This window comes from Microtus ochrogaster, chromosome X, assembly GCF_000317375.1.
Source record: "Microtus ochrogaster isolate Prairie Vole_2 chromosome X, MicOch1.0, whole genome shotgun sequence".
Lineage (NCBI taxonomy): Eukaryota > Metazoa > Chordata > Mammalia > Rodentia > Cricetidae > Microtus > Microtus ochrogaster.
Window position 1 is genome coordinate 21,577,196 of NC_022026.1, and position 11,827 is coordinate 21,589,022.

Genomic DNA, 11,827 nt, shown 5'->3' on the forward strand with positions numbered 1-11,827 from the left:
GCACCCTCTTCTGGCTCTGTGGCCACCAGGCACCATGGACAAGGCACACATACATAAATGCAGGCAAAACATCCATACTCATAAAATACAAATAAATAAACCTTTTTAAAAACTTTTAAAACAATAAAGAAAAAGAAGATGCGCAGCAACAGCACCTGGGTTGTGGACAGAGCACTGGACTTGGAGTGAGAAGGCCCGGGACAAATAACTCCGACTCTGAGTCACAGCTGTCTGGGAAATGGAGGGAATCACATACAGTTGGCAAAAATGAAAAGAAATGGTCTTTGTGAAAGAGGCTTTTTAAGAAAAATATTCATTATAAAAATTTCAAGCAGCCGGACGATGGTGGCGCACGCCTTTAATCCCAGCACTCGGGAGGCAGAGGCAGGCGGATCTCTGTGAGTTCGAGACCAGCCTGGTCTACAAGAGCTAGTGCCAGGACAGGCTCCAAAGCCACAGAGAAACCCTGTCTCGAAAAAAACAAAATTTCAAGCATTCCCAAAAGAAAACAAAAGCCTCATACACCCATCCTCAACAATTTTCTCATTTAATCTATAGCCCCATCCGGTCTCCTCTGGCCCACTATTTTAAAGCAAATCCCAGATAGGCACCCTTTTCCCATAAGTACTCCACTATTAACTGCTTTATGAATGTTGACATTTTTCATAATTAAAAATAATAGATGATAGCTGTAGAAAATTTGGAAAATGAAGAAACAATTTATTTATAAAGAAAAGAATAAAAAATCACTCATACCCCACCACACAGAGACAAACACATTTCAGAATAATCAATTATTTTTCTATGCATATATTAATTTTTAGCAAAAATTGGATCATATTGTATATGCTATTTTTAGGTATCATTTTATTTTAATTATAAAAATAATAAGACCATATTACAGAAAAATGAGAAGAAATTACCCACAATCCCTTAGCAGCTAATATAAAAACTGTTAATAGTTCAATATACTTCCTTCCCATTTTTTTCAATTTGCATTCATAATTTTAGCACTAGTAGAATACTACTGATTATGCACTTTTCAAGTTATGAATCTATTCTAATTGTGAAAAAAACAATGTAATCATACTGCAAAATAATTTCGAAAAGGAAAAAGAAAAATATTACTCATAATTCCACTACTTAATTATAATCACTGTTAACATTTTAGTATATTTGCACCCAATATTTTTTCTATGTATACTTATAATTTCAACAAAAATAGGTCTAAGTACTTAAGAGGCTGAGGCCAAATGATTGAAAGTTCAAGGCCTTCCTAGGCTACAGAATAACATCCTGCCTCAAAAAAAGAAACAAAATATACTTTTAAGGAGCTTAATAACTATAAATGTACATTTAATTAAAAGAAAAATAAGTTAGATGAGGTGGCACACACCTTTCATTTCAGCATCTGGGAGATAGGGGCAAGGGGATCTCTGTGAGTTTGGGGCCAGCCTGGTCTACACATTGAGTTCCTGGACAGCCAAGTCTACATAGAGAGACCCTATCTCAAAAAAAGGAGACATTGGGTTGCTGAGATGATTGCGCAGGTAATGAGCCTGATGGCCTGAGTTACATCTCCAGGACACACATTTGAAGCTACCCTCTGACCTCCACACATACACGGTGGCAGGTGCACACGGGGCATGCATGCACACATCTCCCACACACACCAAATACGTAAATACAATTACATACTAGAGAAAACAGAAAAGGATAATTCAGAATTGTGTCCCTTACTGGCACTGCCTCTCGGGTGTTTCTCCGGCCAATGCTTTATTCCCATAGCCCTATGGGGTTGGAAGCAAAGAAGCCTTCATTTTGGAGCCTTTGTACCTTCCGCACCTAGGGCTCATATTTATGCAACTTTGTGCCCAGGGCTTTTATTCAATATTTTGTAATGAATAAAAGTTCTTAAAATCTTAAAATGAATTTGGGAGGTAGTGGTTAAGGTACCAAGGGAAACTCCCTGGCCATAGACCTTTATGATTGGTTTCTATTATAAACAATTCTCCTTCATATATGTATATGTATGGAATGTGTGTATATGTATATGACAGAGAATTGTTTATATATGTGTGTATGTATGTATGCTTATTTATATGTAGCCCAGGCTGCTCTAGAACTTGCTGTGTAGCCCAGGTTGGCCTGGAATTTGCTGTGTAACCCAGCCTGTCCTGGAACTAATGCTCCTCCTGAGTACTGGAGTAACAGGTGTGTGCTACCACATTGGCTTTTCTAAATATACTCAAATAAATGCGTGTTGGGGGGTGAAGAGATGGTTCAGGAGTCAAGAGCGTTTACTGCTCTTGCAGAGGTCCTGGGTTCAGTTCCAAGCACTCACATAGCAGCTCACAAACCACCTGTAACTCCAATTCCAGGGAATCTAATTCCCTTTTCTGACCTCCTGCATGCATATGGTGCAAATGAAATCACGAAAGCACACACACACACACACACAATTTTTTAATTTAAATTTGTACCTTTTAACTTTTCTGTGCACATATTGACTATATTTTTGGGGTCCATTTCTACATTTACAGACTGACCTATAAGCATTATTATCTTTTACCAACCCCATTTTTATCCCAGTCACATGGTCTAGGCAGCTTTGGCAGTGGCGAGTGGAGTTTTGAAAACAAACCTGCATTCTCATCTTTTCCTTCCTGAGTTTAGAGAGCTCTTTCATCCCCCTCCCAGTCTGATATTTCAATTACTCAGTCAGCAAGTGTTATTGAACCTGAAGGGTGTGAGCTGTGGCAGGGATGGGGTCAAAGGAAAAGAATCAGAAGGCACATTACAGCACCAACACCAATCCCAGCATGCACTAGCCATTTTACCACCCAGCATCAATCACTAGAGCTGAAGATTCCTTCCTAACCTTACAGTTTCTGTTAATTTCTTACGATATACACTTAATGGGAAAACTGAGCACACATACACCACCAGCACAGCCTCTTACCCTAAGACCACACAGCTAGCAAATGGCAGAGCAGGGATTTAGTCCAGGAGACTGACCCCTGAACTTGCACTCTGGACCTCTTCTTTGCCCTCCAGGCAGCAGGGTGTAGGGCTGTAGGGTAGAGACTGCAGCCAGCCTCGCCAGAATAAAAACTCCCTTCCTCTTGACTGTGCCAACTTGGGCACTTCTCTGGGGCTAATTCACCTTTGGTAATCCAACCTCACAGGGCTGTCCTAGCAGTCGGATGAGATGATGCGAGAGAGAGGATGCTCCTTGTCCGGCTCATAATGGACATTTAGAAGGTTATTGCTGGGTGAGCATCACTTCTCTCTTGGCTTCACAAGCTTGTGGTCTGCTTGCTAAGTTGGAGAAAAGAGTTTAGCGGAGCTCCTAGCTAACCCTGGAGTCGGCTGGGAAGTCAGTGATCTAAGGCATATTTGCCTAGAAATGCAAATGTCTTCTTCGCCCCCACTCAGTCTCTGCCACTAACCTCAACTCCCATTCCCCCAAAAGAAAATGGGTGACTTTTCTGCTTCAAAGCTGAGTGCTTATAGCCCCTCTCATTCCTACTCCCTGGGAGGTGGGCAGTGGAGATGACAGGAAGTCACCCGTGGGGTGGGGGTCTTTCTGGAACTTGGGCATATAGAAGTGTGGTGGAGGGCGCTCCTTTTTCTGGCCTTCAATGGTCCGGATGGGGGAGGGGGCTAGCTGTTGAGCAACTGCTCCGGAGACACTCCAGAAGCTGAGATGAACATATGCCTCTTTCTAACAATTGGCCTGGGAGCCATCCAATAGATGGAGGGCGGATCCACGGGTCTGGGAACGGGAGCCTGCAGCCCAGCTGTGTCCTGTAGTTTACAACCAGCCCGAGTCCAAACAGAGGTGGAGGGGGCAGGTCAGGGGTGCAAATTAGCAATCGTGATTCAAACGCCAAGCCTAAATCCGCTCCTTCTCCACCCTTGCTTTCACAGAAACTTTTCTCACCCCAAGCAAATACTGAGAGACTTTGGAGGTGTACCTCTCCTGCTACCCCAGTAGAACTTTAGGGTCCCACAGACGGCACCTCTTCTCTGCAGGAAAGAATCAGTCTTCGAGCCAAGTGAGAAAGTGTAGCAATGGCGCGTGGAGTGTGCTTGTTATCCGGGTTGGACTTGCAGCAGAGTGGCTGGGGGGGGCAGCAATGAGCAGCGCAAGAAAGGCTGCTTTCTAGCCCAACGGGGGTAAAATGGGTTTCCCTAGTTATCCATCCAGGGTACTCACCCTAGCTTCTTCGAAATGCCAAAGAAGGGCCTAGATCTGTGCCTCCATTGATGCCCCTCTTTGTCAGCAAGCCGGTCATTTCATCAACAAACAGGTCTGACTCTGTTAGAAGAGCAAATTCAGGCACTTGCGATCCTAAAAGAAGAAGAAGAAAGATCTTCAGGTCTTTAAAGCCAGTTATGACACAAGGCACACACAGTGAAAAGGCCTTTGTAACATTCCTCCCTCGTTTCCTAAACATCGTACTTTTTCAAAAGGCCATGTAAAAACAGAGTTGTTGAAAGGAGAGGGTGGGAGGGAGTGGGGGGCTTGATTACAGAGGGTAATCTTGGTGGCCTTCCTGCAAGGGGTGCGGTGGTAGTTTCCAGCCGCAGGGAACATGCCTTGAAATGAGAAGCCCCAGATCTCTTTTAGTAAGGATTTGTAAGAAAACGTACCAACACAAGAGAGATGTGCTCCAAGTGCCAAATGTTGTTCTTGCTAGATGTGAATAATTATATAATCAAAATAAAATAACCTGGCATCGTGGGAAGGCAAGAGGAATCTCTGCGAACTCTGTGGCAAGCTTTTCGAACCCGCTGCCCGTTCTTGGCTTTTCCGTGAACCATGTGAACTCCATGCGTGCACCTAGCCCCATGGTCCCGTCCCCGTAGAACAGCATTTCTCAGCGTGGTCGCATCCTGCCTCTTTCTGCCCTGGATGACCACAGGACAGAAAGCCTTGACATCAACCCTGGGCCTTGAAGGAAGCCACGGAGGCTGCCATGTGATCCCTCTAAGTAGCCCTGAACAAAATGTAGGGAGTGTTGGGGGAAAAGCCCCCTCCAACCTCAGCCCTTCCACTACTAATACGAGGCGAGGCGATGTAGCCCGAAGAGGGCAAACCGACTCACAGAAAGCCCTGCAGGAAACTAAGACCGTGCCTTGCCTACCCCGTCCCGTGTGCAAGTCCCTCCTGTGGGTCTTTCTCTAAGCCAACAGCTCTCCTCTCTATCCATTGAAGCCCGTACTGGCCACACGCTTGATTTAGGTCAGAAAACAGACACTAACAGCTCTCCCTCGCCTCGGTGAAATTACTAAGTGGAATTTATTGGGCAAGTCCATGCAGGGTGGTGGGGAGAGCCCACGTCCTGGGTTCGGGCTGCCACCAGTTTTAGAAACACAGATACGGGCCAGAGCACTGGGAGAGAAGTGACCATAATCTGGAACCAGCAGCCCCACCCAGGTGACTGTGTCTTGCCCCCAGGGCTGAGGGGCCGGAGGGGACGCACGGACTCTGTTCCCTAGCCCGCCCTCTGCTTTCACAAGATCCACGGTGACTGCACCAGCTCGTGCGCCTTTAAAGGGCCACACACGCCAGCCGCCGCTATAAAATGTTCCCAGCGGCACAGCTGCAGAAGTGCGCTGCTGAGCTGCGGTGAGGAGGCTCGCTCCGCCCGGTTGCTCCGCCCACAGCCTATCGGCGCGGGGCTGCTCCCAGCAAGGAGGACCAGACTAGAGGAAGGCGCAGCACCCTCTCGGGCCCTCCGTAAGTATCCAGTTCAGATTTTGCCACCAACTCGTCCACGAGCCAGGACATGTGCTAATAATGCCCTAAGCCGGTTATAAAGACGTGAAAATTGGGGGGAGAGGGAAAAAAGGGGGGAAAAGGGTCTGTCCTTCCTGGGATTCCTGGCCAAAGCCAGCCTGCTACCGTGTGCCTTTACGCCAGGGCTCTCCGGGCGGCAATGGGGGCTTAAGAGCCCGGGTCCCCTTGCCAAGAACCAAGCGCGGTGGCTTGCTAACACCACCGCCCTGGAGTCCGGTGCCGAAGCTGCGGGCGGGCACGATCGCGGGCCGGGGCTGCTAGGCGCTGCACGGTGCGGTGCGGCGGCGCGGCGCGGCTGTTGCAGCCTTTTCCCAGGCGCCTTGGGGTCGGGTGGCCGCCCGTACGCCTGGCCGGGGGAATCCGAAGGCAGCGAGCGGCTCGCGGCGGCGGCGTAAGTGCCAAGGGGCTGGGGGCTCGGCCGCTTAGTCCACGTCCCAGCCCCTGAGAGCTTCCCTCTCTCCCGGGCAGGCGGCTTCCCGGAGGTAAGCTGGGCCGCCGGGCAGGGCGCTGGGCTGGGACAGCGGGAGAGGAGGACACGGCCGGCGGCGGAGCGGCCCGCTCGAGGGGCTGGGGGACTTGTTTGCTGCAGGAGGTGCCCGGGCCGGGGGGGGGGGACGGCAGGCGGCGGGACTGGGCGCCCACTTGTCCAGAGGAAACCGCAGCAGCTCCCCTCCCGCACCCGCGCTTTCTCCGGCTCTGCTTCCCCGACTTCGCCAATAGCCGGGACTGCATCAGGCCGCTCGGGAGCCGCACAAAGCTCTTGTTTCCTTGGGGGGCTAGAGACAGAGGGGCTGCGGGCCGAGTGTCGCCGAGCTGACGGCTGTAAGTTGGATCTTTGGGGCAACTTGCTATTTTTTTTGCTCCCCCCCCCAACACACACACGCAGCCCACCCCGCTCCCTGCTCCCGCGCACACACCCCTCTCGAGGGGAAGCGGCGGCGCCCAGCCCCTACCTCCGCGGGACGCCTGAGCTGGGGTAGGACAGCTTGTCGGGGCCGTGCCACTTTTTGGCCCTGTGACCTTGGGTAAGTTCTCGCACCTCTGGGCACCTCGAACGTTCGCTAAGCAGCTGGGAGCACAGGCAGCTTCGGACACTCTGAGGACGCTCAGAAGTGTTGGTGAGGCGCGCGAGCCGCTGCCACTGGCGCCAAAGTGCGCCCCCGCGCGCGGAGACGCAGCGGGTCCCCAAAGTCGCGCTGACGCGGAGACCCCGTGTCTCATCGCCTGTCTGCTTCAGAGCACCTGAGGTAACGGAAGCTTGGAGCCCTCAGGCACCGCTGCTTGCTCCTGGCGGACAGAGCTGCGTCCGGCCAAGCCCCGCGCTGGTGGCCCTCACCGGGCGCATCGAGGAGGCCTGGGGAGCTGTCTGTAAACAACGGGCTGCTTGGAGGCGTGCAAGCCAAGCCGCAGTGCTGTTTGGATTTTTTTTAGATTTCTCAGTAGCAATGGAGATGGAGATTACCGGTTGGTGCCATTTTTTAACTTTTGCTCCCTGGACAGGTTCATAACCCCCCACCTGCCTCTCCCTTTTCTCCATCCCCGCTTATCATACCCCCCTTTGGGCGCGGGGGAGGATCGATGCGGGGGGCGGCCAGGCGGGGCTGGATAGCGGGAGGCGCAAGCCGCGGAGCCGGCACTTGTTGCGCGGCTTTTTCGCGGCGGCTCCCGGCGGCTTCGCAGTGGTCACTTCGTGGCTCGTCCAGACATTCGTGAAGCAAATTGTTCCCCTCCAATGGCCGACGGATCGGGTAGGGAATAGAAAATGGGATCGCGGGGGGCAGGAAATAAGATCACCCCAGAGATGGGCTCCGCGCTTTCCGAGCGGGCTGGCGCGCCTCGAGGGGAATGTTACAAGGGCCTGCCCTGAGAGACGACACCAGAACACACGCACTTTCCTCATATTTTCTAACCCCTGTTAGTGTTGCTCTTGGGGAGGGGAGGCTTTTTTTCCTTTGGACATTTGGGTACGGGTGCTATACGGGAGGGAGAAGATGGAGACGAAGGTGAAGCGTTAAGGAACTTGCTATAGTGACGGTCCTGGCTCTCCTGACGATGAGACGCTTAGCGCCCTTGTCTTGAGATAGGTGACTGAAATATAGATGGCTTGCCTCAGCTCTGTTTGTACTTCAGTCAAGCAGTGGTGCGGGACACAGCAAGTGCCCCCTCCATGTTTTCTCCTTTTTTTCCCCCTGCCTTCCTTTCTCCCAGTAGGCGGTTGCTGAAGGGGAAAAAGGATAGTGGTACCTTTAGAAGCCAACGCATTCTTAACAACCGCTGGGGGTAACAAGGAGGGTAGAGTCCCAGCAAAATTCTAGTCTCTTTGGGGAAATGACTCTTGGATTCCTTAAGATGACAATGCTAGAATATATGAGGGTTTTAAACATATGCTTCCAGAAAAATAAGAAATTTTAATTTTCTGAGTTCGAAGTGGTTTTTGGTTGGTTGGTTGGTTTTTTTTTTTCCTTTATTCTCTTATCTCTTTGGCACATGGGCAAGAGAATCATTTCTTTAGAAGCCATCTGAGTATGAGGACTTGACCTGTGGTCAGGAGAGCTATGTGGCAAAGGACTGCAAGATGCTGCTTTACAAACTGCTGCCGCTGCTTCCAGGCTGAAAACCATCGGATTTTCCCTCCAGGAAGAATCCTTTCTTCTCTCGTGCCCACATGGGTGTGGCCTGGCTATGGGCTCTGGGACAGTTGTCCTAGGAAAGCCCAATCTAGGGACTGTCTCATAGGTGCTTGAGACATGGAGGAACTGAACTACTTCCAGCTGTTCTGTGGCTCCTCCTGCCTCGGAGTCTCCAAAACACCCTGGTCTGCTGTCTTCTTGTAGGCATACCCCAAAACAGGGCTTTGGAGACTCTAGGGCATCCTTCTCCCGAATTCTCACTTTCCCCCAGTCCCATCGGAGACCTAGACCTGGCGGCTAGTGGTCCATTGACGTGGTGCGCTGCTTTCTCAGGGACATGCCTGCTCTGGGAATCAGGAACAGCGCCACCCCTAGCTTTGGACTCTGTAATAACCTGTATGAGTAAATGTTCATGTGTTCTCTCTTGGCATTAGGGGTCGTTGTTAGAGCCTGGCTGAAGAGAGCATATTCCTGGCCTCGGGTCAGAGTTCACCTCAGTCTCTGCTCCCTGCCCAGATCCTCTCTGTTTTTTGTTTGTTTGGTTGGTTGGTTTTTTGTGGGGTTTTTTTGTTTTGTTTTGTGTTGTTTTTGTTTTTGTTTAGTTTAACCTGATCAGCGTCCTTGTGTAGCTGAATGGATCCTGACTTGGAATTTTCTAGTGCTTCCTTTGTCAGGAAAGCCTTTATTCATTTTTTCTCTTTTACTTACAGACGAACAGCTCCAGCTGGAGGCCTCAACTCCCACCGATTTATCTGACTTCTGCCCAGACTCTGAAATGCCAACTATGTCAAGGCCTGCACTTGATGTCAAGGGTGGTGCCAACTCTGTGAAGGAGGTAAGTTTTGCCACTTTACCGATGGAGATACTGCGGCATGGAAAGATGGACTTTGGGGGACGGGGACATGCTCCTAGCCTTCCTAGGTGTGCATGTAGCCAGTGTGATTGACCAGAGAAGATACAGCAGGGCTTTGTTGGGAAAAATGAGAGTAGCTTTTGTCTAAAAGCAATTGAATTGAACTCACTAGGGGTATTGAAAGACAGACAGCAGGAAGGGAGCAAAGAAGCAGAATTGAAACAAGACCACTGTAGCAAAGAGATTATAGTGGGGCTGAGGAGAGGGACAAAGGGGTGCCCTTTTTAGATGGGGGCCATATGGAGTAGCAGGGGAGGGAGGCCCACTTTGGATAACTTAGGAATCAGAACCATAGTAGCCAAAGAAATCTCACTGTCCAGGGGCTCTTCCTCTCACCTGCCCACTATTAGCAGTAAATGCAGGGCATGCAGGAGCAGTTCAGATCCAGTGAATGCCAAAAAGAAAACCAGGAGGAGGGCTACTATGGTGTACCTTTCTGTCTTCTAGGATGGCGACCAGGAGATGACCTCTCTGGACTACTCCAACCTCGGGGTGAAGGAACACAAAGCAGTGGCCATCCTGCACTACCCTGCAGTCAACTCAAATGGAGCCAAAGCCAATGGAGCTCCTGCGAGCTCCTCTGGATCAGCATCTCCAGGAGGCTCTCCTACTGCCAGCCCTTCCACCAAGCCCCCACCCTTCAACCTGCTCCCTGCCCCTCATCTGCTGGCCAGTATGCAGCTGCAGAAGCTTAATAGCCAGTATCATGGGGCCGCCGCTGCAGCAGCAGCTGCTGCTGCCACTCCAGACCAACCAGGGGAGGCAGGGCCCCTGCAAAACTGGGGCTTCGGGGTGGAAGGGGTGGAAGGGGTGGAAGGGGCGGAAGGGGGAGAATCAGCCACTCCTGCTTCTGGTTCCCAGAGCCCTGCTATCATTGATTCTGACCCAGTGGATGAGGAAGTGCTGATGTCTCTGGTAGTAGAGCTGGGGCTAGACCGAGCCAATGAGCTTCCCGAGCTGTGGCTGGGGCAGAATGAGTTTGATTTCACTGCAGATTTCCCCTCTGGCTGCTGATTCCATGTGTCCCTAAAAATTGAGGAACAAAGCCACCAATTCAGTTGTAAATAAAAGTTACTTGCAAAGAGATAACTATGTTCTTTATCCATGTCTAAAGTTGTGGTGTGCACTCTCATAGTCTTGTTAATTCTGGGTGGCAAGAGTCTGAGGAGTTTGGGGAGGGTTGGCAAAGGTGGTCTTGAAACTCTTGCTGCTGCTACCACTGCCCTTATCTCCTCAAGAGTCCAGGTACTTAGCTTCAATTCCCTAACACCCCACAAACACTGTCCTCTTGAAGGTTGAGCACAGGAGCTGGTGGTCAAGGGATTCTTGGAAGACAAGCTGCTTCAAATTTGTCTGCAGCTTCCTTGCCATTGGCACACCCTTGGCTACATGGCATATGTTCCCAACAATAGAAGCCTCCAATCCAGGTTTGAAATGATGGCTCAAGAATTAAAAGCACGTATTGCTTTTGCAGAGGACTGGGATTCAGTTCCCAGCACCCACAGGGGCAACTCACAGCCAGCCATAATTCCCATTCCAGGGCATCTGACATCCTTTTCTGACCTCCAGCATCAAGCATATATGCGGTATACATATATACAGGCAAAATGCATACACATAAACGTTTTTGTCATTAAAGCAAGATTCCAGGTGCCTTCTTCAAGCCCCTCCGACACCTCCTTGTCCCTCCCCTCCAAGCCTAGACGACTCTAAGCTAGCCTGTGTATCCCCTCATTCCTACCTCATTGGCCTACCCTGTGTGAGGATGTCCTGTTTGGACTGGCCCTCTCCAACCTAAAAAGTACAAACAAGGTCCAGGCTTGACAACTTCAATGTTTAGAGATCTCTTGAGGCAGTGAGTTCCAAAGAAAGCCAAACAACAAGATATTGACTCTGCCTCAGATCCCAGGTCTTAATGCAGCCCTGGCCTCATGTAAGGGCTGGAAACTGCTGCCCACATTTTGGACTCCTGAGGATGTTCTTCTTTGACCACTGAACATTATTAATTAGCCTTTGGGGAACAACATGAGACTTGTCACATGGTGAGCACATTCAAGACGCCTACTACTAAAAGGCCTTCCCTGAGGACCTGTTCAGAGTCAGGCACTTTGCTAAAAACTGGGATCAAGAATTAGATGAAGTTTGTACCTTTGAGGGTGTTTCCCATCTCAGAGAAAGAAGGGCACAAACATTGCAATAAACCTGTATTCTCCAAAGCACAAGGAACAGTGTTATTTGATCCCAGAAAAAGAAATAACTCCATCTACCTGTGATGTTTGGGGAAGGCATTCTAGGATTGAACCGGTCCCTTTATTTATTTTCACATCTTACAAGTAATAAATACATGGTATAATCTAGGGTATGTGGCTTGGTGGTAGAGCACTTGCTTAGCATGCATGAGTTCTGGGTTCTATCCCCAGCACTGCAAAACTCAAAGCACCAATTAAGAAGTAAAAACTTAGGTTGGACAGAAAC

General features: G+C 49.9%; 1 protein-coding gene across 5 annotated transcripts; it reads left to right on the forward strand.

Annotated features, from left to right (window-relative positions):
• The first annotated feature begins 5,620 nt into the window (after window positions 1–5,620).
• On the forward strand, window positions 5,621–10,438 carry Cited1 (Cbp/p300 interacting transactivator with Glu/Asp rich carboxy-terminal domain 1). 5 transcript variants are annotated; one of them, XM_005358551.3, is made up of 3 exons: window positions 5,621–5,749; window positions 9,150–9,274; window positions 9,800–10,438. In XM_005358551.3, the coding sequence occupies exons 2-3, from the start codon at window positions 9,215–9,217 to the stop codon at window positions 10,364–10,366; spliced, it is 627 nt and encodes a 208-aa protein (XP_005358608.1). In that variant the 5' UTR covers window positions 5,621–5,749; window positions 9,150–9,214; the 3' UTR covers window positions 10,367–10,438. The 5 variants fall into 5 exon arrangements, with proteins under 5 accessions (XP_005358608.1, XP_026640556.1, XP_005358609.1 ...); XM_026784755.1 differs by lacking the exon at window positions 5,621–5,749 and adding an exon at window positions 6,075–6,200 and having other exon boundaries at window positions 9,800–10,366; XM_005358552.3 differs by lacking the exon at window positions 5,621–5,749 and adding an exon at window positions 6,208–6,291.
• Window positions 10,439–11,827: the final 1,389 nt, after the last annotated feature.

Bases quoted from the DNA above. Each gene is read 5' to 3' on its own strand.
- Cited1 (XM_026784752.1), top strand. The intron at 9,275-9,799 runs GTAAGTTTTGCC...TCTGTCTTCTAG, and splicing joins GTGCCAACTCTGTGAAGGAG to GATGGCGACCAGGAGATGAC.